Here is a 23,007-nt window from a genome sequence, read left to right on the forward strand (position 1 = left end):
TGCTGCTCACCCCACTCGTGCGCGCGTGCTTGCTCTCTCAAATAAATAAATAAAATCTTATAGACAATTTTTTTTAAAAAAGCACATTTGAACACAGGTGAGAGATTACACGGTGATTGGGGGTTTGTACCAGCAGGCCCAGGGAAGCCAAGTTCCCCTTTTTGGACTGCGGTGGAAACCTCAACACAGCACTTCTTGAGAAGCACAAACGACAGAGATGATTGTCGTTGCCTGTGGCTGGAACTAGAAACAAGTGGCACAGCTGAAGGACAACCAACCACGTGGAGATTTTATGACTCCTCGAGGGAAGTTTGGATCTAGAAGCCACTGGAACCAACACGCGGCTCGGAAAGTTAGGAACGGGACATGAAACAGAAGGAAGGCAGAGAAATGGAAAGGAGATCGAACACAAATCGAAATAGCTCGGAAGTCAGTGACTCTGAATGTTTTGATGCTGAAGTCCAAGAGCTGAGGAGGTGAGGTTTCCCCTCCCTCCGTCCCTCCCTCCCTTGCTTTCTGGAAGGAGGTTCAGAGCTGCCCCTCGGAGCTGGGTGCGAGGAGGTGGAGGGAACACAGTGCCGCTGGGGCGGGGCCCAGCCTGGAAGTATTAGGGGGACAGCCCTGGCCGAGATCAGCCCTCTGCAGCTGTCTTAGGGGTCCCTCAGCTCAAGGATGAAAATAGAATAGCCCCCTTGGCCTTAGGTCATCATAGTTATAGACCGGCCTCCACCCCACCCGGATCAACCACCTGTCAGGAGGGAGGCGGGTGCGTGGTTGCAATTGGGAGTCGTGGATGGGATGGGTGGGCCAGGGGACTCAGGGAGAGGCTGGGGCCCCCTCTCTTCCTCCTAGGAAGCCTAGGAAGAGCTGGGGTCCCAGGGCTGCCCCCCTGCTAGAGAATGAGCACGGTTCATAACTGGAAGGGAGGCCGGGCCTCAGGATCCTCCCAGCCCTGGGGAGAGCCCTCCTGGAGCCGCAGGACCAGGCCCCGCTGGATGGGCCACAGGCCAGGTGCTTCCTCCAGCGCAGCGGAGGGGAATCGTGGTCCGAGGTTCCTGTCCTGCCCTGGGACAGGGTCTGCCCTTTACTGAATGCGGGGGGTGGTCCTCAGAAGTGGCCTCAACTGGCTTCTTCCTCTGCAGCTCCATAGTCCTCTCAGGCTGCTCTGACTGGCTTGGCAGTTGCAGCCGTGGCTTGGGAAGAGCGGGACTCTTCTGGGCCCCTGCATCCCAGGCCATCCCGTGGGGCCTCCCACAACACCCCACAGTAGCCCCCACAACCTTGGTGCAAGGAGGGGAGCCCTGTTCTTTGGGTGGCCAGGAACAGAGCCGGGCTTTCTCCCCAAGAGTCCCCTTCCCACCCTCACCTGGATTCAGCGCCCACCAGCCCACCCTCCTGCCCTCCTCAGCCCCGGGTGCGACCACCTGGCCCACCCTATCCTGCAAAGCATTCGCAACCCCTGACCCAAACCAAGCACACAGGACATTTATATTTTTAGAACAAAGAACCAAAGTCACGCTGTATTTGGGAACGCCCCTTTCCTTCCAGCATTGCCAGCTCTGGATTTTAGGAACATTTTAATTTTCAGCCATCTGTTTGCCAAAAATACAATATTGCGGTTTTTAAAAAGGTTTTTTTTTTAATTTCTTGAAACATATAGATGAGCAGCTTTCATTTCTTGTGGTTTTTCCTATTTCTTTCATTACATCTGTTTACTCCTGTCCTTTTTTTTTTTTAATTTTTATTTATTTATGATAGTCACAGACACACAGAGAGAGAGAGAGAGAGGCAGAGACACAGGCAGAGGGAGAAGCAGGCTCCATGCACCGGGAGCCCGACGTGGGATTCGATCCCAGGTCTCCAGGATCGCACCCCGGGCCAAAGGCAGGCGCTAAACCGCTGCGTCACCCAGGGATCCCCACTCCTGTCCTTATAATTTGTCCATTTACTACTGGGGTCTTGTCGCTTCTTATTGATCTGATTCCATGACCATTGAAATTGCAGCTACATTTTCACTTGTCGCATCTCTTGACCTTTGTGTTTCCTCCCTCGGCATGGAAGTGTCGTCTTTGTGAAATGAGATTTAGTGAGTTATTTCCCTTTTACAACCTCTGAGTTTCCTACTGTCTCGTGAGAGCCGCGTCAGATGGCTCTCATGTCACCTCCTTATTTTCGGGGACACCCAACACTCTTCTGGATGTGGATGTTGGGTTGCAAACTCCACCGTTTCCTGGGGTTGTTTTCTGCTCCCTGCTAAATTGTTTATCGACCCACATTTTTCTGCACCAAGGGCTGCCGTGAGCTGCACCCAGCACACAGTCCTTTTTCCTTAACTTCTTCAAAACCTCTCTCATGAAAGTATCATGGTAAGAAGACAGACGACTTCACAGCCCAGGGACCAGGGGCTCATCTCGGGACCCCGAAGTCATGACCTGAGCCGAAATCAAGAGTTGGATGCTTAACTGACCGAGCCGCCCGGGCGCCCCTGCTTGACTTACCTATTTTAGCCGAACGCGCTCCAGGTTCGTGCAAGTTGCTGCACGTGGTAGGCCGCCCTTCCTCACGGCTGAGTAACGTTCCGTTGTCTGTCTGGACCACATCTTCTTTACCCGTTGGTCTGTTGATGGGCACTTAGGTTGTTTCCATATCTTGGCTATTGTGTCACACTGCTGCTCACGCTGTGCCTGTGTCACACGTACTCTGGGGAAACTGTCACAGGCAAAAGTTTCTTCTAAAGTCCCCACACCCGCAAAACAAAATTTAAAAAGTCCCCACCCCAGGGGTGCCTGGGTGGCTCAGGGGTGAAGCTTCTGCCTTCGGCTCAGGTCATGATCTCAGGGTCCTGGGACCGGGCCCCGAGTCATTGGGCTCCCTGCTCCAAGGAGAGTCTGTGGCTCCCTCTCCCTCTGCCCCTCCCGCCCCCACTCCTGCCCTCTATCTAATAATATCTTTAAAATAAAAATAATAAATCTCCCTCTCCGAGACTTTCACCCCCAACCAACCACTGCTGAGATGCCAATTCTTTCTCATTCTCGTTTCCCTACTCCTCCATCCTCTGCCAACTCCGAGACACCTTTCAGACCAAGCTCTTTCCTCCTCCTCATCCTCCCCAATACATGCCTCCTGAGGGGGGTGGGGGATGGGGCCGTATGCACATCTTAGTGACTCGCCTTCCTTTTCCCAGCCACCACCCACCTCCACACGCTGGTCACCGGACTCCTGAGGCCTCCCATCATCTACCCATCGGTACCATTTCACGTGGGGGAGTCCTCCCTGGCCTCAGACACACCGTCTTCACTTGGCTTCCAAGGACACCCCACGGTCCTGACTTTCCTCCTACCCCCGGCCACCCTGCCCCGTGTCCTTCACCACTTCCACACACTGACATGCGAGGGCTTCGCGGCTCTCAAGTGGCTTCTCCCTCTTGCTTGCTAAACATTTGGCCTTCGATGCCCAGAAAGCCCATTCCTTCGGCGCCTTCCCTCGCAGGAAGCACGCCAATGTTTCACGGGTGTCTTGTGTTCCTACAAGACGTGGATTGTGTTCTAGGAGAAGGTCACTGCACGGCCCACGTAGTGGCTGCTCAAGTCACAGATTTTTGTCTCAGACGGGACCGTGGCCTTTGGCTTTCTCCCCTTCATCTGGCCCCGCTCCGAGGACTCGGCTGCCCGCTGTCGCACAGCCTCCTGGCCCGGACCTGGACGTTTCTGGGGAGCAGGTCCCTCTCCCCGCGGCCTGCTTGTGGGAACCGGTGCAGGAAGTCCCACCCCTGCTCCCCCAGCCTCTGAGACTGCCTCTCAGGGGGGCTTCGGCCCCCACACTCTTCTGATAAAAAACGCTACCTGTTAATTCTCACACAGTGTGTGGGGGGAGACATGCCCATTTAAACCCATTTAAAGGCCCGGCTCTGACCGGACCCTCGCGCACTCCCTTCATTTGACTTCAATGATTCGGCCCCGGGACAAAACCACCCGAGGGCCCCCCTCACGATGATCTTATTGCAGGTAACTCGCAGGGAGAGCAGACCAGGCCCCGGCGGTGGGGTGGGGGGGTTAGTGTGCAGTGACGGAGCATGAGGAGACGGGGACCCCCTCGCCAGCCGGGTGCCTCGTCACACCCTCACCCTCTGGGCCTCAGGTTCTGCCCAGGAAACCCCAGGGAATGTGGTGGGGAATAAATATGGAAATATGGTGACTGAGGTTGCTGGTGGGGAAGGAAACCTTAAACTATGCTGGAGAAGCCCCTCCAGCCCGGGACAGGGGGCCCTGGGTGGGGGAACATGGTACAGGGGGTACAGTTCCCTCGCTAGGGGCTGGGGGCTGCTCCTCGAAGGTGCGGTGTCTGGAGGTTTGCAGACAAAAGCTAAGCACAGAGGGGCACCTGGGGGGCTCAGGGGTTGAGCAACTCCTTCAGCTCAGGTCGTGACCCCAGGGTCCTGGGTTTGAGTCCCGCATTGGGCTCCCCACAGGGAGCCTGGTTCTCCCTCTGCCTGTGTCTCTGCCTCTCTCTCTGGGTTTCTCATGAATAAATAAAATCTTTTAAAGAAGCATAGAGTAGTTGTTCCTTCAGTTGGTTCACTGAAGGACTGTTTATTCGGCTTTATTTATCCTGTCCTAGCAGGAACTATTAACAAATAAAGGTTCTAGTTTCTTATAAACAGTGTCGACCTCCCCCCCCCCAAAAAATATCTTGCTTCTCTAGAGGGTGGGGAAAGTACACAGCTGTGAACTTTGACTTCTAACACGCCCCGAGTGAGAGGAACTCACCGCCTGCAAACCTGTGCCTCCCTCTCCTGGAAGGAGCTTGAGACCTGCTGGGTGACCGGAGCCCACAGACACATCAGAGCCTCCAGAGCAGACACAAGCTCCAGGTTGAGATGGAGGCTCCAGGCTCTTTCTTCTCCCCTGAGGAGTTGCCTTTTCCAGGACAGAAAGCGGGTCAGGCCTAGAGCCCAGGTGCTGGCTGTCTGCTCCCCAGATGAGGCTCCTTGGGCTGTCTGTCCAGCCAGAACTGGCACCACACGCCCAGGAAGGAAGCCCAGTCTCCAGTGTTCTCGTGGGGCCCGTGGAGGCCCCTCCCGGAGCCTGTGGCCCAGGCTGCTAGGGAGAAGGCCAACGTGCCCCTGTCAGAGGCGCAGGCAGAGGACGTGGGGTAGGAGGTGCTGGCCAGGGGTAGGAGGCGGAGGGCAGGTGAGCGTGTGGCTTCCAAGGCCCCAGCACACCGAGGGCCACGCGGGCCTATTGGGCACCATGGCCCAGAAGCCATCTGGTGAAGCCAGAATTTCCTCAGGACATCCAAGCCAACTTGTCTACCCCAGGGGGTTCAGCTCTGCCTCACAACTGGCCTCTCTGGAGGGGCGGAGGAAGGGCTCACCCACGCATTCTGAAAGCATTCAGACAACGAGGCCAAAGAGAGACAAGGACTTGAAGCACACAGGCTCCCGGTCCCCTGTCTAGGGCTGCCCACTTGAGCTAGGGCAAGCTACTTCTCTGTCCCGACTTCACATACCACTGCCCACGGCTCACCACGAGAGCCAGGGGTTAATCCCCTAGTCACAGCTACGACAGGGTTTCAGGGCAGAGGCCACACAGCTTCGCTGCAAATCTGCTTTGTCATGGCTCAGGTCTGTGTCTGGCATGAGATGGGAACAGAGCTGGGGGGTGCAGGGCATGTCGGGGTTCCTGAGTCAGAGCTCCTAGGTCCTGATGTGTGTGGCTGTGGGGCCTTGGGAAAGTCACCTAGGCAGTCTGTGCCTCAGTTTCCCCCCATAGAAGTGGGCACAAGGTGTTACCTCATCGTGTTGCAGTGAAGAAGAAATGATGTCGGTAATTAGCTCATGGGTCCCTGGCACATGTGCAGACGTTTAGGAGATGTCAGCACCTGTTCCTGCCCCGGCCAGATGCCTAGCCTGGGAGGCTACTACCCAGGATCGCTGATGGGGGGGGTCAGGGGGGAGTGAGGGGGGTTTACTCTCAACAGGGGTAGCTTTCCCACTAAATTAACATGGCCTTGGTCAGAGGGAAAAGCAGGGGAACACCGTGACTACCCTCCTGAGGTGTGACCCCCCAGCACCAGCAAGCCTCCTGCCCTTCACAGCGATGATGACAGCGCAGGGCTAACCCTGGGGGTGTGGCTTGGTCCAGGACCGGGTAATGGGGGGAAGGCACTCCCTGGGAGGGCAGTCGGGGCCCTGAGTCTGGGACGTGTGAGAGCCGGGAGCCGGGACCCCAAAGGAGACGAACCAGGCCACCCAGATGCCTTCAGGGGCAGGCCAGGCCCCACTCCCACCGGCTCTAGAACACAAGCTTCTTGGGAATTTCCCATGGGAACTCGCTTCTTCCGAAATGGCCATAGCATGCCGTCTTCTGATAGATGGGCTTCTTCAAATCCAAATCCCTGCACAGTCAGCACAGAAAAGGGTCATTTTAAAAGGAAAAGGGAAAAGGAACAGTTTTTCTCAATTTTGGGCACAGGAATAATTAACAGTGTGTGATGGTCTTCGTCCACGTGGAGTGTCACTACTCTGAGCGATCTCCCATCAACTTGCTGTCTACACCACACCACATCTTCTGCGGGAACTACCACCGGCCCGAAGGAAACAGGCTCAGAGGCTCGGAGACAGTCCGATCAGACACACACCCCAGGCCCCAGACCTTGAGCCCTGGCCTCCCTGGGCTCCTCTCCTCTCCTCTCCTCTCCTCTCCTCTCCTCTCCTCTCCTCTCCTCTCCTCTCCTCTCCTCTCCTCTCCTCTCCTCTCCCCTCCCCTCCCCTCCCCTCCCCTCCCCTCCCCTCCCCTCCCCTCCCCTCCCCTCCTCTCCCTCTCCCTCTCCCTCTCCCTCTCCCTCTCCCTCTCCCTCTCCCTCTCCCTCTCCCTCTCCCTCTCCCTCTCCCTCTCCCTCTCCCTCTCCCTCTCCCTCTCCCTCTCCCTCTCCCTCTCCTCTCCATCCACTCCACCGGCCTGGAGCACACCAACTGCGTCGCCAAGCTCCAGAAAGTGGGGATACGGCATCAGAAGCAAGGGCAGCTGGGCCGGACCAGCCGGCTCAATTCTCAGCATTCGGCCCTCTGGTGACTTTCCTAAGATCCCCCACCTGCTCCAGGATGGCCTCACTGGCGTCGGGGTCTCTGGGCTAGTAGGAACCTTACACAGCCTCCTTCCGCCCGAAAAGCAGACATCCTGCATTTGGGGTGTGTGTTGTGCTGGGCCAGGGGCCGCAGGCCCTCTTGCTTCGGGGAGGCTCAAAGTCCTTCCCCCTGCTTCCCTTCCAGGGGAGCCGAGGCTCTGGGCGAGGGAGGAGCAAGGGCCGGGCAGCAGTGACAGTGGTGGCACTCTTACCTGACAATGACCCCTGGCCGGAGGTCAAAGTTCTTATTGACCACATCTAGCAGCTCTCTCTCTGTCTTCTGAGAGGTTCCGTAGGTGAAGATGGAAATGGACAGTGGCTCAGCCACACCGATGGCGTAGGAAACCTTCCAGGAGAGACCAGGGTCAGGGGACAGAAGCCTGGGTGCAGACGTCCTCGGGAAGGGGCAGCTGGAGCCACCCATCACCCGCCCGACCTGCTTGTCGACTCGTCTGCCTCCAACCCCTCACCACCTTCAGAGGGAGCGTTCTCCGCATGAGCCTGTCGCCTTGCAGACCTCCCCCCGCCCAGGTTCTCAGGGTGCACGCGCCCTCGCTGGGGCAGAGGTGGGGCGCTCAGCGCGGGGCCCACCCACCTGCACGAGCACTCTCCGGCAGAGCCCTGCCTTCACCAGGGACTTGGCCACCCAGCGCGCAGCGTACGCCGCCGAGCGGTCCACCTTGGTGTAGTCCTTCCCGGAGAAGGCCCCGCCGCCGTGCGCCCCCCAGCCGCCGTAGGTGTCCACGATGATCTTGCGGCCCGTGACGCCCGCATCGCCCTGCAGGGGGACACGAGGGAAGGGAGGGAGGGGATGAGAACCAGAGGGTGGGTGGGAGGCAGAGACCGTCCCCCCAAAGCTGGGCGCCTTGGGCTCTAACCCCAGCGCAGTCTCTGACAGTGACAGAAGCCAGGTGTGACCTGCCGGCGCCCCGTCAGAAGGTGCCAACGATGGGCCGGAGGCTCTCTGGAATCACGGCCAGCTCCTCCTACCCCCGTCTCTTGTCTTGGGGAGTCTGTCAGGCTGGAGACATCCAGCTGTGGGAGGGAACTGCACGGGGACAGACACACCCTGCGCTGCGGCCCCGGCTGGTGGCACTGGTGGCGCCCGACCGGCGCCGCGGTGCCCATTTCCTCACGCGTCTGCATCACAATGTTTAAAGGGCAGGGGCTCCAGGTTAAGTGCTTCGGGGAAAGACTACGTACCCTATCCCGCTGCTTAGAGATCCACGGATCCCACTAGCAGCACATCTGGGCTTTGAGAAACCCCCCAAGGAACAGTGTTTTGTCCAGTGTTTCTGCCCTACATTTGGTCACGGAACCCACTGCGGGGACTCCCCAGCTGAGGCACTCCAGGCAGAGGTCAGCACCTCTTGAGGGAGCTCAGTCAACCTCCATGTCCTCTCTCCTGAGGTACAGGGGGCCACGAGGGTCCCCATCCAAACACCTGCCCTCACACGGGTTGAAGGTAACCTGCGACCAGGGCCCCGTAGTGCCGCCCGGGAAAGGCCAGTTTCCGTAGCGGTGGGTTGGCATCTCAGCAGGGCAAGGCAGCAGCTTGGGCTACGACGACTGGGGGAGGGCCAGGCTGCACAAGGTGGGAGAGTCCCTGGGGACGCGTCCCAAATTCCTCGTGCACTGACGCACACACAGCCGGCCCCACGGGGCGCCAGCTGACCTCATGCTGGGGCCAGGGCCACACACGGCTGGGCCACACCAAGCTACCTCGTCCTTCCTGCTCAGGGAGTAACAGAACAAATTGGGACTCTGCTCAGAGGCAAGGGCGCACCTGGGGACCTCCGATGACAAACCGCCCGCTGGGCTGCAGGTGGTAAATGGTGTCTTCGTCCAGGTACTTGGCGGGCACCACGGCCTTGATCACCTGCTCCTTCAGGGCCCTGCGCATGTCCTCCAGGCTTATGTCCTCATTGTGCTGCACGGAGATGACGATGGTGTGGATGCGCACGGGGATGACTGCGCCATTGTCCTGTATGTACTGAACTGTCACCTGTTGGGTCACAGGGGCAGGAGGAGACGCTGTAAGGCCCTGCCCTGAGCTGAGGACACATCGCTGCCAGACACAGACCCTTGGGAGGCAGGCAGGGCTCCCAGGAGCCAAACGAGGGTGGGGGGCCTCCTGTCCTCCAAAGGCCTCCAGGAAAGTTAATCTGACAGATTCTCATCCTGGAGCAACTGCCCTGTGTTATGGGACGACTGGGTATGAGGCGTAAGCTGCTCCCACCCATGACCACAATTAGTGCCACTTAGAGACTCAGGGTTACAGAGTTTCCTCTCTATCTGTGACCCAACTAGATGCCTCCCCTTCTATCTCAGAGGGCTCTGAGTGCCAGCGAATGTCCCCTTAGCCAAAGCCCTCTCCTGACCCTCCACGGCCTGGGCACAGGTGTCCGTGGGCCAGGCTGCCTGCCCCAGCCCCTCAGTGGAGGGGCTCTGGAAGCGTATGGGGCCAGGGGACTTGCCTGCTGTAGGGACAGGGTGAGAGGGGCTCAGGTCAGGCTGGCTGAAACTGAGGGAGCCGCAAGCTCTGGATGTCCAGCCTCCGGGTGTCTGAGCTAAGGGAAGTTGAAAAGCGGAGGGCACGTGGAGGGAAGGAGCCCGCCTGCCGGACCCTTGCATGTCCAGCCACAGGGGCAGTTCTCCTACTCACTTCTACCCAATGGGGTCAATTCTGTGCCCATCCTGTGCATTAGCAAGTCATAGTTAAGCCACCCCAGCGAGAGAGGCATTCTCATCTCCACTTTACAGAATGAGAACCAGGCTACGAGAAGTGGAGCAACGTGTCTGAAGTCACACAGCAGTCAGTGAAAAGCCGGAGAGCCAATCCCCCGTGCTGCCCAATCCCAAATCGGGTGTCGTTCCCACAGCAGCACAGACCCTGTGCTACGCTGACACGTCAGTGAGCCCGAGAGCCCGACGTCGCGGCCGGATCTGAGCGGTGACAAAGGACCGCAGTCTGTGCTCGCCAGGCTTGCAGAGCGAGGGGGATGGGGACGGTGAGGACGGCAGGTGAGGCTGGGAAAGCAGAGTGCCGTGCACTAGAAGCCATGCCCAAAGCCCGGAGAAGCTGTCCCCAGCCCCATCTCAAAGGTAGGAGAGCTGAGGTTTCTGACCATAAGTACCTGGGTCAGGAGCACAATGTCGACGGAGCTGGGCTCTGCCCCGGAGCTACGCGTGGGAGCCACAGGCCCCGGTGCCACCGAGGCAGTGTGCACCCACCAGAGCAGCGTGGGAGGGAGCCTGTGGTGTGTGGGGCCTGTGGAGGTGCAGCTACGCCACGTGTCCCTGCTTGCAGCGCTGGCTGGCGGGCACAGCACTACTCCCGAGCCCAGGGCCCTGAGAGGCACGGAGGGCAACAGGTACCCCCTGGGACTGTGCCCAAGGCCCCTCAGGTATCCACCAAACACTGGGCCTGTTTCAAACTCCTACTCCAGGTCCTGCCTGGTTCAAAGAACAAGAGGGTGGAGTCCAGGAGGAGGAGGAGAAAGAGCCCTGCCCAGGTGATGTCCGGTCCTGGTGCGAGGGGCAGGTGCCCACTGACATCTGTGTACCGAGAGCAACATTAAATGCTGGGCTATGTACACACAGGTGCGACCGGGTGGGAGGGTGGGGGCTCTCAGGAGGGCAGGCCCGGTGGGGGGCTCTGGGGCCGGACCCGCTGTGTGAGCATCAGGCCTCAGGCGAAGGCTGGTGCCCCGAGGAGCTGCTGGGGCCGGGATCCCCCACGCTGCCACTCCCTGGACGTCCCCCTCGGCCGGGCATAGGCCCCGGGCAACAGGCGCGTGGAAGCACACAACTGTGGCGGAGCAGAGGGTTCCAAGTATGCCTCTTATCTCATCGTGTCAGCAAGATGTGGGGAAAAATACACCGTGGAAAACACCACTCTGACCAGGTACAAAAATAGCCACCCGTATGCCACGCGATTCTCCGTATCAGCAGCAAGAATTTGTTCAGGTGGAAAGACTCATCCTGTTCACAGTCAACACTCTGGTTAGATGATGAAGGTTCCTCTCAAACAGGCTATGGGGCCGGCCTAGAGACTGGTCGTGGCACAGGGCCACTCACCGTGAGGCAGCCGTGCAGGGACGCTCGCACGGCTCGGGTGGCCCCGTACCCAGGGCTCTGTGAGGCCAGGGGCTCGGCCCCCTGGCGGCGGGGCAGCCAGGTGGGCTTTGGTATCCAAGGTCACAGTAAGTGGTTTCCATGGAGCCCTGCACGAAGGGAACCCCTAGAAGAGCACATCTTCACCCCCCAATCTCCGCTGTGGACTTGGAAGCCTTCAACAACCATGCGAGGTGATGCAGGCCTTTCCCCTTTCAGCTGGTCCCACGGGGGTGCCTCCGGGCCTCACAGTTGCAGGAGGAAAGGGAAAAGCCCTGTGGCTCCACCTCCTCCCACTCCTGTTCTAGGATTCTCTGTTCCTCGAATCTCTACCTCACTTCCCATCACAGTACGACTCTGGCACCAGACGGGGCTGGGCGTGCCAGCATCCGTGTGCTCCTTTCTTTTGCTGCCACCATGGTCTTTGTATGTTAGCTCCCCTGGCCCGCACCCTCCAAGAACACCTGCGGAGGGCTGCCGATTCCACTCCCCATGGAAGGGGGGGGAGGTCCTGGGGGGAGCACCGGGAAGGGCTTGTTTTCTTTAGGCCACAAAGGCACTTCCTTGCCCTATGTTCAGCTGGGCTCAGCCTCTGCCCTGTGCAGCCTCCCACCTGGGCTGAGGACCCACCTCTGTGCAGCTGGGGTAACGGGATGGGGGCCAGAGAGGCCCCGTCAGGTGGTGGTCACTGGGGAAAACCACAGGAGGTGGGAGCGCCGCTGGCCACTGACCGGCGGAGGGAGGTAAGAACCCGAGAAGATTCTGGGTGAGGCGAAGGGTGGAAGCACAGGGGCTAAGCTCCAAGAAACAAGGGGAACCCGAGTGCAATAAGCCAGATTAAGCAACAACTAGGGGAGGGGAGGTAGAGGCAGGTAAAACCGGGAGATCCTAAAAGGCTTTGAATGCCGGAATAATAAGCATTCGAAGGTGGGTTTTGTCCCCGATCCCACCCCCGCCTCCCCCTGTAGGGAGCAGAAAGGTGTAGAGGAGTCTGAGCAAGTATTAGGAAGTGAGAAGTCCAAAGGGAGTTAAGTGGAGCTTCCAGGCAGGGAGAGCCCTTGGGAGGCCACGGTGTGGATCCTGGTCCTGGGCTGGGAACTGGGCTGGAGCAGAAGAGATGTTCTCTAGGGAATGCTCCGGAGCAGCAAGACAAGGTGGAGACAGAGAGGGCACTGTTGGGGGGGAGGGGGTCTGTCGCACTCCCTTGAGCTGAGGAGGAGGTGACGGTGAGGCTGCACACGATGTGTTTGCAGGGCGGATGAGAAACACAGCTGCTGATTCAGACACCAGCAGGTGGAAGCTTTGGGCGTCGAGTGGGACAAGGTGAAAGTGGTGCGTGAGCACGGGTGGAGGGGGAGAGAGTGTGCAAGAAGTGCCAAGGACCTGTGGAGGTGGAAGAGGAACCGGTGGGGGGGGGGAGCCCCGGGAAAGGGGCCAGCGGGGTCACCAGGGTCAAAGAGGGCTGCGAGGGGGCGAGGACAGGGTGCCTCCATGTGCGCTAGCACTTGCATCAGCATCGACCTTCAAATGTGGACTTGGGTGAGGATTTCCCCACTGCATGGAGCAGGGCCCGTGGGGGACAGTCCCAAATAGCAGAGGGAAAGCCTTTTTATGAGAAACCAGGGTAAAGGGCCCCAGCGAGGCGCAGACAGCACCGTGCTCAAGGTGTGGTGACCTGTGGAGGTGGAAGGGCAGTGGCCGAAAGCCTGAAACCGAGTAAGCGCTACGTGGCAGGAACCAGGGAATCACATGACCCGAGTGCACATACGCTAAGAGGGCCAAAAAAAGAAAAAAAAAATTTCTAGAACTCTTGATTCCAATCTTCTGTATATTACAAACTTCCCATAAATAAAAAAACTGGGGGAGCAAACATCGAGACCCAAAGAGTTTCCACACAAATAGTTCCTTTCATGACCAGCAATTCTCTGAGTGCCCAGACCGAGCATTTGGATCTTAATAATGACAGGGATCAAGAGGACCTGGGGGCGGGTGGGTGCCGGACGTGTGTGGGCGTGTGTGTCTGGGGCTCCACGGGAGGCGAGAGGAGGAGGCTCACCTGAGTTTTGGAGTCAGGCCGCAGCCAGGGGAGGACCCCCGAGCGTCTGAGGTCTGCCATTCGGGCGTTGAGCTTGTGAGCCAGGATAATAGTGAGGGGCATGCACTCTTCCGTTTCATCGGTGGCATAGCCAAACATCAAACCCTGGACGGGGGAGAGGGCCGACTGAGCAAGGCCCGCTCTAGACGACGGGACAACGTTCTTCAAATCTCAACCCCGGCTGGTGCTCTGGCACGGATCGGGTGCCTGGTGCACGCAGCATCCGCGTGGGCGTGAGCCCGATCCGGTGCTCCCCAGCTCCCCAGCTCCTCGGCTAGTTCCTCCCCAGGGCTCCCAGCCACGGCGGAGACAGACAACACTACCTTGACCCCCCAACACCGTGCACCCCTGCTCCACGTTGCTCACCTGGTCTCCGGCCCCAACATCCTCCTCGTTTCTGTCCAGATGTACACACTGAGCAATATCCGGGGACTGCTGCTCCAAAGCCACCAGCACGTTGCAGGTCTTGAAGTCAAAGCCTAGGCAGGAGGGAATGTGGGCCTTACTGGGGACCCGTGTCAGACAGAGGGGTCTGCAAGCTTCCTGGTGGGATGCTCAGCTGGGGGGTGGTCTCTAACCAGCTACGGTCTGTCTGGGCTCAGAGCTGAGGCCCAGGGATGGGGAAGCCCATGTATCCTTCCCATAGGATCATCTGGAACTCTGGCCAAAGAAAATCCTCTATGGTGCATTTTACTATATTAAGTTATGCCTAGATCAAAAATATATATCCTACACAGAACTGCAACACAATAATCAGATAAAGAGGTACAGCTGCTCTGGCTGAAGAGCGGATGGATGATGCATGGTCTTGCCCCCTTAGGCACCTCCTAAGATCTGGGTTGAAAATCACCTTCTAGCCCTATAGATCAGAAGCCCAGGTGTATGCCTCACGCGGGTATGAATTAGACTGAACTAAGAGAGCACACGGCAACTGTCCAGAGGGGCTCCCAGACCCAGAGTCCTCTGATACCAGGCTATGCACGAGGGCCTGGAGCAGAATGGAAAAGCTGTGTCTCCATCACCCAGGTTCAGGCCTGGAGATGGAGGCTGCACCCCCGCCCCCCAGGCGAGGTGCCACAGGCTAGGAACCCTCCATAGGGGTCTGGCCGGCGGTAGCCCCGCCCAAGGAGGCCCTGCAAGGGGCTCGGTGCCCATACCACACACTTCTCTCCCGGGAGGTCCTCAGGCCCTGCTGGGCTTGGCCATGGGGGCTGCGTGAATGAGGGGCTGCAACCCAGAGCGGCCCCACCACAAGGACAAGTGTTAGTGACAAGCTGAGCAACCCGCACTCTCTCGCCAGGCTGCTCTCCCTACCGCAGCAGGAGCTGACTAAAACCACCCGCCCACCCACCCAACCAGTCTACTGGTTCCGTACTTGCTTCGCGTGGGACCTGCTGCCAAATGAAGCAGGACCAGGCCCCTCCGCTCCACGCAGCCCCTCCCAGCTGAACTGCTCCAGCCTCGCGGTGCAGCCTTCAGGGCGGACCTGGACCTCCGGGTGGAATGCTCCTCCTCCAACTCCCCATCTCCACACACACCCAAATCCCACCGGCTCTCGTTAAACATCCCCGGACCTTCCCTCCCCCTTCCCCTCACTGCACTGTGCCACCGACTCCCCGCTGGGCACCTCCTACTGCACCTCGTAGAGTGATCAGGAGAGATGCAGAAGGCGTAATGCACAACTGGGGAGTCCTTGGCAGCCAGCAGCAGGGCTGGGCTCTCACTGCTCTCTCTCTAGGAGACGTGGCCTCCTGGGAAGGCTGCCTTCTGCCTCGTGCAGAACAAGACTTGCTTTTGAATGAGGTCCACCCGTAGGTAGGCAATGGGCTCCTCCTCGTGCGGCGGGGCGAAGGCCCTGAGCAGTAGCACATCGGGAGGCTGCCGCTCGGGGACAGCGTGTGGCCTCTAGGAACACCCTGCTGTGCCGCCTGGGAAGTCAGCCCGTGCTCGCTGGCTCTGCTCCCGCTGATTCCCGAGAGCCCCCTAAACTTTCATGTGCTCAAGCGAGGACTCCGGGCAGCTCAGAAGTCAGGGGCACCGAGCCTCTGTGTCTGAGCCTCGGGGGCGAGAGGCCGTCACTCACGTGTGCAGCGCATCGTTCCGGGGACCCCGACCCGCAAGCGGCAGCACACGGCGCCCCAGAGCCAGGAGGGGGTGCCAGCGCACCCAGGCCCGTGGCATCTGACTCCCGCAGGCTGTCCTCCGATGCTGCTCCGGGCTGGGCCTGGCTGTAGACGTTGGGCTGGCTTTGGGGCCCTCTGTTCCCTAAAGCTGTCGCCTCCACCTAACCGCGGGGCTCCTCCCCAGTCCCGCTGGTGCCTGTGCCCCTTCCCTGGGCTGCGGGCTCCCGCACTGCCCGGCTCCTTCACCTGCCCGGAGTACCAGCTCTGGGCCAAGTCGACTTTTTCTCTGTCTATAGCAAGAAGCCGCGTGGAGCAGAAGGCACAGGGGTCCACACAGGCAGCCACTCGTGGGCTGTCACCTTACACAAATTAGTGACATTCCCGTGCTTGGATTTCCTCATCTGCGGGGGAAGCACAGCCGAAGGCCTCGAGAGACGAGCGACTGCAAAGCGACTGCAAAGCACAGCAAGATCCCCTGGCCGAGAACACACCCTTCCCGGGTGCGTCTCTCCCCCCAAGCCTTTGCCTGCTCCAGGGTGACACGGGTAGTTCAGCTGGGCGCTGTCACCTGCACCACCACGCTGTCACTGGAGACTTCGCCCCCGAGCCGGCCAGGCGGGCCCAGCGATGGCCCCCCCACCCCGGCGGTGTTCACACTTGCAGGGGGCTCTGGCCTGAGGCCCCGCCTCACCCTTGGCAGAGTCGTCGTAGCCAATGTGCCTGATGGCGCCTCTGACCACCCGCTGGTAGTCCACCGTGGCCGTGGACGTGATCTCGCCGCAGAGCAGCACCATGCCCGTCTTGCACACTGTCTCTGTGAGGGAGGGGGGATGTCAGCGGCTGTGAGCCTGTGCGGGGGAGCCCCACTCCAAGGCCTCCCGCCCAGAGTCTTCCCAAGCCCGGGTTCCAGAAATAAAAGAATAATGCTAACAAACAGACTAAAGCCCAGCAGTTGTGCCGAGCATGCGTGAATGCTGCCTGGGGAGCTACACTTTGGACAGGATAGGTCACACCTCCCTTGCAGCGAGGGCCCCTGCTTGTGTCTTCTTGAACCACCTATTTCACCTCTCAATCAGCTTCCCCAGCTGCTCCCTGGGGACAATAGTCCCACTGGACTGCTGCGTGGATCCGTGTGAGGCGTTGGGCTATCCTAAAGAGTACGGTCGACGCGCACCTGCATCCAGGACACCTCTCCTGCCCCTCAATGCTAAGGCTCCAGGCCAGGCTGAGATCCTGAGATGGAGGCGGGCCAACCTTCTCACTGGCTATCCACAAGGACACCAGGTGTGGTCCACCCTCAGAGGGCCCGGGTCCCCACAGCGCCCAACGCAGGGGCTGGGGTGGCACTGGAGAAGGAGGGAACAGTCTGTGTGGCACTGAATGAGGACGGGGGTGCTGGTCTCCACGTGGGGCACCCCTGCCCCGTGACCTTGGCCAAGGCCCTGGTTGAGCGGCACGGATAGTACCTTCGGGGGCCCTCCAGGCGCTGGGCCCCTGACTCTCTGCCATGCCAAGTTCCCTGGCACAGGCAAAGGCCTCAAGCTCAGCCCACTGAGGTCATAAGCAGGGAGGGAGCGGGTGATTCTTACCACAGGCCACCTTGGCATTGGGGTCCTGCTTCAGGTGGGCATCCAGCACCGCATCACTGATCTGGTCGCAGATCTTATCTGGACAAGAATGAATATGTGTATGAATCACAGAAGTACTAGGTATAGCCAGCTGAAATGGTAAAATAATCAGATATTTTGGTAGGTTTACATATCAAATATAGTTTTCTAATACAAAAATTAGGAGCTTTTTGAAAATTTTTTTATTTCTTCCCATCCCCGCCTAATTGTGGGTGATTTCTATTATATAAACTCATAGAGTTCCCTAAAAAAAGAAATACATTCCAAAATAAGTCCTAAGAGACTAAAGCAATTCATACACACACACACACACACACACACACACACATCCTCCTATTAAAAAGTCTGTCATTCCTCAAGATATTCCCTTTAAGTCTAAAGTCTAGAAAACTCCTAGAAATAGAACCTAAATTGGCTAATAACATCAGTAAGATGAGGTGCCAACATGTGAAAATCAGATGGAGCAAACAGATGCGTTGCTGCGATGGACTGTGTATACGGCGCCAGGCCCAGATCCACCACCCCACCTGTAGGAATTCTAGAAGAGAGCTTCCACACACCACTGCTGTTCTATAGAATCCTTCCCTAAGCAGCTCTCAGGTCACCCCCATGGTCACACCGCCTCCCGTAGGCTAGATGTCCTAAGAGCTGGGTTAGATCTCTGTCAAGGTGGGACTTACGACAGCTCAACAGGAACTGGGCTTCAATCTTATTGTTCCACTACTCGTCTTAAGGTTGAGTTTGCAGACCCTGCCATGGCACTATGGAAAAATCCACTCTGGCCTTGGGGTTGTGCAAACTGTCAATGTTCCCAGACTCAGAAGTAAAAGCGACATCTATTTACATATATTGCATCTCATTTAATGTTCAAAATCCCCATGGGGTTTGCTCTTAACAGTTTTTTTTTTTTAAGATTTTATCTATTTATTCATGAGAGACACAGAGGCAGAGACACAAGTAGAGGGAGAAGCAGGTTCCCTGCAGGGAGCCCAATGTGGGATTCGATACCAGGACCCCAGGATCACTTCCTGAGCCGAAAGCAGACGCTCAACCGCTGAGCCACCCAGGCACCCTGTTCTTAACAGATTAATACATTTCCCCCCCGGCTTTATTGAGGTATAATTGGTGTACAAAAAAAGTCTGCACAAAATTAAACAATTCGGGGGGTTTGAACACGTGAATACACTTTTGTTATGTTACAATAAACAAGGTAATAAACATATCCGTCACCTCCCAGAGTTTCCTCATGTCCTTCTGTTTTTTGTTTTTCAGTTTTTAAATTAAGATTCCAGATCCAGAACCAAGTGGTTCTGCTCTCATAAGTGCATCATTTAAAATGCTAAACATCAATGTAACTTAAAATATTAATCTGCCGTTCAAGGGGAATTCTCTAAACTCTCCTCCAGAAACTGCTACTAAACCTTGAGGCTTTCTTTCTATTCAACCCATCACCAGTGGCAGATCCTGAGTGTAAAGCTAGGTTGTCTGAGGCCACTGCCTCTGCACTTTCTACCAAGGAAGGTCTGCTGCTAAAATATCCACTTTAGGCTTACCCATCAGGACTCCTAGGGCCGACCACGAATGAGTCTGCTTGTTTCAAGGACGCGGGTCACACGTCCCCAGTCCACATGGGAAGGTGGGATAAGGGGTATTAGGCATAAAGCTGGAGCCAAGCCAGAGTGCTAAGATAGCTCCACAGACTAAAGAAATGCCTAAGGAGGCCCTTTCTGAACTGTGTCTTTAGGCTTTCAGAATTTCTATCAATATCATTCAGTAGCTTTAAGATAGCCAATAGCTGGTTTTCTGAGAAGCCAAAAGAGCATCTATATAATTCTCCTGGTGGAGATGTAGTCAGCACTGGAACAGTAAGCAAGACAGCACCAAGCCTTAGGGGAAGCTGACTTACATGGACACTTAATCGACTGCGGCAAGTGAAAGGAGAGTCGGACAAATTGAAAGGCTATCATTTAGTAGACAAAACAGCCAACTGGTGGCTAGAATTTATCTTCTCCATCCATGGAGCACACTGCTAGGGGTACGAGGAGACCGCTGGCCACTGTGCATCCGAGCAGCCACATCCTCCAGGTGGAACAAATCTTTCTCCTAACCCATGTATAGTCTTCATGTGTGAGACATGGCAATGAGTCCAAAGTTACGAGAGTGGTAAACCTAGAGACCACATAAAGTTGTGCACAGTGAAAGAGGCTATTTGCTTTGAAATGAGCTAAGTCACATACAAAACTCAATTTAAGCCAAGGTTTCTCAACAGCGATACTATTGACATTTGGGGCTGGAAAATTCTTTGTTGTGGGGGGAGGGTCTTGTGCATTCAGGATGTTTAGAAGCACACCTGGCTGCTGTTCATTAAATGCGGCAGCACCCCAACCCCTCATGGCAGGCAGAGTTACTGCGACAACCAAAATGTTTTCCAACAATACGGAATGCCCTTAGGGGAGCAAAACAGCCCCCTGTTGAGAACCACTGGTTAAAGCATATGGAAAGAGCAGTGCGAGATGTCGAAAGCTGAGTTACAAGGCAGGAAAGTACATGGTTGAAGAAGACGAAGAAAAGGTAGCCTTGGTGGTAAGTTACCAAAACTTCAAATACTCAGATGAATTTTGAAGAAGTGCTTAAAAGACATAAATCAGTGTATCTAGCCCCCAGGATCCTTCTAGGACAGTGCTTCCCAGGGTGTGGTTCCCACAGCAGCAGCAGCATCGCCTGAAAGCCTATTAAAGATGCAAACCTTGAGCCTCACCCAGGACCTGCTAAATCAGAGACTCCAGGGGAGGCGCAGCACTCTGCGTTAGCAAGCCCGCTGGGTGGTGGGGATGTTCCCCGAGGTCTGAGAACCACTGACCTGAGGCTCTGATCATTGTCCTCACTGGCACACGTGCGAGCCTCGCTCATGTCCCCACATCACCAAAACCTGCTCGGATGTTCTTCTTCTCCAGGAGGTCACCTGTACTTGTCTCGGGTAACATACCTGAGGTCCTCAGGACCTGGTGAGCTATCTCTCAGAGGCTACTGGAATGTGCTGTTCATGTCTAGACTACACAGGCCTTACGTGCAAAACTTAGTGACTGGGGCTTGTCCAACATTCTCTGTTGACTTAAGTCACTCATTGATAATAAAGCTTTATCTCCCCCTCCAAAAAAAAAAAAAATATATATATATACATCAAATTGATTATCTGATGATACGTGTCCAATGTATAATACGTTCAGTCAACCCACTGTGTGTTCTCTGCTGTAGCCTCATCGTGCTGAGATGCTGGAGGCAGGCAGCAGCACCAGCCCGCACGGCCTCCTTACCTGACAACTTCTCATTTCATACTCAGTGACTGTCCTACAAGACTACCAATTAATAGAATTAAAGAAGTGCCTCGTAGGGTGCACCTAGATGTCCTGCATAGAAACCAACCCAGACTGTTTCCAAGGCCCCTTGTAAACCGACTCCCCTGGCACAGGCTGCCATCCACCCATGGTCACGGTCACCTACTTACCCGGGTGTCCCTCTCCGACGGACTCCGACGTGAACATGAACGCGCCTTCTTCGCTCAGAGAGTGGTCACACAAGCCATCCACCGGGCCATTCATCTTTGCACGCTTCTCAGTCTCTTCAAGGGAACAATTTCAATGCTGTGACTTTGCCTGAGGTTTGTTTTGTGGCTTTGTTGTTGCTGTTGTTTATTTCTAGAAATCCAACAGGCTCGTCTTTGGCAGAGCCACAGGGCTCCCTCCTGCCGAACGCCTGCGAGCACGTGAGAGGAAGGTGAGGATGGTGAGGAGGGAGGGCCTAAGTCTGGATGTGTCACTCCCTCCGACTGGTCACCGCTTGCTCCTGAGTGACTCCTATATATGGAAAAGTGAAAGTGCCTGAATAATCATGTGAGAAAATTGGAGGAGTCCATTTCCTGGGAGGGGGTTCTTCCTACCTTGAAGTATTCCAGTCCTCGGCTCGGACGTCCCGAGCCCTCGTGTCCGGTCAATGCATGGTAAAGAGGGCTGCATAGACTCCGCAAAACTCAAGCTCCCTTTGGGACTCTGCTTCAGCTCTGCAGCTAATCTCCATGTTGCTCCAAGGTTAACATCCCACGTTGGAGGGCGGGGGTCTGTGGTTACTCAGGGATACAAACAGGCAGCAAGGAACTCTTTCCCAGAGAGAGGGTTTAGGCTCAGACTGCCACACAGGGTGGTCTGGGCTGGTGGGTGCTGCCCTTCCCCCCCGCTCCCCACACCTTGTCGGGCTTGGGCTCTCCCCCTTCTTTTCCCTTCTCAGAGCTAAAGCATGCACCTGTATTCTGAGTCAGCCTGGATGTTACACAACACATTCATTAAGAAGAAAAGCGATTCAGCCCATATTTTTCTGCTAATAGAAATCACCTAAACTGTCAATGTCTCTAAGACACTGGCAGTCACATCGACAAGCAAGATGCTAAAATGCATCTGGACAGGTTACAGAAGACAACGCTTTTTGGGGCAAAAGGTCTCTTGAGAGACGGATTCATTACAGGGAAATGATCAGAGTCCCGTTTCCCAAAGCTTCCATATGATAAATTAGACATCTACCTTTTCAGTCCTGTATGCTTGATCAACACCCTGCTCACGTGACTCCTGCATTTTTTTTTTTTTTTTTTGCTTTGACCAAGAAAAAAGTGGACAGGCTTACGTCCTAAATCAATGCATACAATAAACGACAGCATCCCTCTCTCTCTTCATTCTCTCCCACTCTCTGACCTAGCTGCACCCGCAGGCAGTGGAACGGTAGAGAACCGAGATCACAGACAGTGAGAAGGGGTGGAGAAACCCGTTCCCACTAGAAAGCAATAGAACACAAGCATCCAGAAGAAGCGCGTGCACCAAATACTCGACTGTGGGAAGCAAAAGGTAGGATGCGGTGGCCCCAGTTAACAATTCTGCTGACCAAATCCCCTCTGGACTCGGCATATGAGCATCTAAAAGCATTTTTTTCTGGTGCCCCGAATCTTGAGTTTTGCCAACTGGTCGTCAGCAGCGGCACCATCCCTCCAGGGAATGAAACCACATTTAAAGCGACCTCTTCGGGGATGAAGTCAGAGACTTTACGTATACATATTTCATCAGAGGCATTTAAGAAAGAGGGAGCTGGAATGCTCGGGCATAAGGTTACTGAAGGGCCAGAGAGGAAAAGGCCACTGGGACGGGATGGAAAAAAATGAGGATCGAATAGGGACTTTAGACAACATAGCCTTGTCCTTGTCCGCACACAGCACACAGAATATTTCAACATCTGTCTCTTTGTAAATTTCTTCTGGGTACACTGGTTTCCAACCCGGAGGCAATGCGAGCTAATGTTTAATGTGAACTGTAGACCTAGGTTAGGCTTGTGGCTAGAACTGGAGCCATTATGTTCTAACTCGGCTTCAAGAGCAGGACGGAGCCCAAGTAGCCGGTGCTCACCAAGGTCCTAGAGCTGGCAAGAAGTCAGAGAGCAGAGCTGCCTAACTGCCCTCTGAATTCCAGAATGACTGGAAGCGCGGGGTTGGAGGGCCATGTCCTAGGCAGAGGAGTGGTGCTTTCAGAAACAAGCAGGAGGCTTCTGCAGTCTGGACACAAATTCAGAGCGAGGGAAGGATCTGGAAGCTCCAAGCTCAGTACCCTTACGTGTGGGTCTCAGAGGACATCCCCACTAAATCTAGGCCACCTTTTATTCTTTCAGTAGATAGATGTCAACTGGCAGCACACAGAAGTGCAGCACGTGGGAGCACGGCCCTCTGGTTCCCCCGAGCGAACCCACCTTGGGGCAGGCTTCCTAATGGCTTGGCTCCTGCTTCCTCATCTGTAAAGCAGGCTAAACGATTGCCCACCCCACAGCATCACTGTGAGCAACAGACGTGGTCATTCAGGTGGGATGAGGATGGAGCACTGGGGATGCGCAA

At 56.3% G+C, this 23,007-nt stretch overlaps 1 protein-coding gene and 2 long non-coding RNA genes across 3 annotated transcripts; 2 read left to right on the forward strand and 1 right to left on the reverse strand.

Moving 5' to 3' along the window:
• Positions 1 to 4,549: 4,549 nt before the first annotated feature.
• On the reverse strand, positions 4,550 to 21,294 carry MAT1A (methionine adenosyltransferase 1A). Its single transcript, XM_072823785.1, has 10 exons — positions 21,025 to 21,294; positions 20,593 to 20,941; positions 17,049 to 17,126; positions 16,151 to 16,273; positions 13,703 to 13,815; positions 13,298 to 13,441; positions 8,912 to 9,130; positions 7,721 to 7,903; positions 7,338 to 7,471; positions 4,550 to 6,396 (listed from the first exon to the last, which is right to left on the reverse strand). The coding sequence occupies exons 2-10, from the start codon at positions 20,684 to 20,686 to the stop codon at positions 6,294 to 6,296; spliced, it is 1,191 nt and encodes a 396-aa protein (XP_072679886.1). The 5' UTR covers positions 20,687 to 20,941; positions 21,025 to 21,294; the 3' UTR covers positions 4,550 to 6,293.
• LOC140632107 (uncharacterized) lies at positions 9,908 to 16,400 on the forward strand. The gene is made up of 3 exons (XR_012029636.1): positions 9,908 to 10,230; positions 10,575 to 10,728; positions 15,756 to 16,400. It is a non-coding gene; the product is annotated as an uncharacterized lncRNA (long non-coding RNA).
• LOC140632106 (uncharacterized) lies at positions 20,887 to 23,007 on the forward strand. The gene is made up of 3 exons (XR_012029635.1): positions 20,887 to 21,172; positions 21,831 to 21,976; positions 22,788 to 23,007. It is a non-coding gene; the product is annotated as an uncharacterized lncRNA (long non-coding RNA).

Source organism: Canis lupus, chromosome 4 (genome assembly GCF_048164855.1).
Source record: "Canis lupus baileyi chromosome 4, mCanLup2.hap1, whole genome shotgun sequence".
Taxonomy (NCBI): domain Eukaryota; kingdom Metazoa; phylum Chordata; class Mammalia; order Carnivora; family Canidae; genus Canis; species Canis lupus.

What these genes read in the sequence shown, in the direction of transcription:
- MAT1A (XM_072823785.1), bottom strand. Translation starts at nt 20,686, where the DNA reads ATGAATGGCCCGGTGGATGGCTTGTGTGACCACTCTCTGAGCGAAGAA. An exon ending in GGCCTGACTCCAAAACTCAG is followed by an intron (nt 9,131 to 13,297) that starts GTGAGCCTCCTC and finishes GTGACCCAACAG; the next exon opens with GTGACAGTTCAGTACATACA. An exon ending in CGGCCAGGGGTCATTGTCAG is followed by an intron (nt 6,397 to 7,337) that starts GTAAGAGTGCCA and finishes CTGACTGTGCAG; the next exon opens with GGATTTGGATTTGAAGAAGC.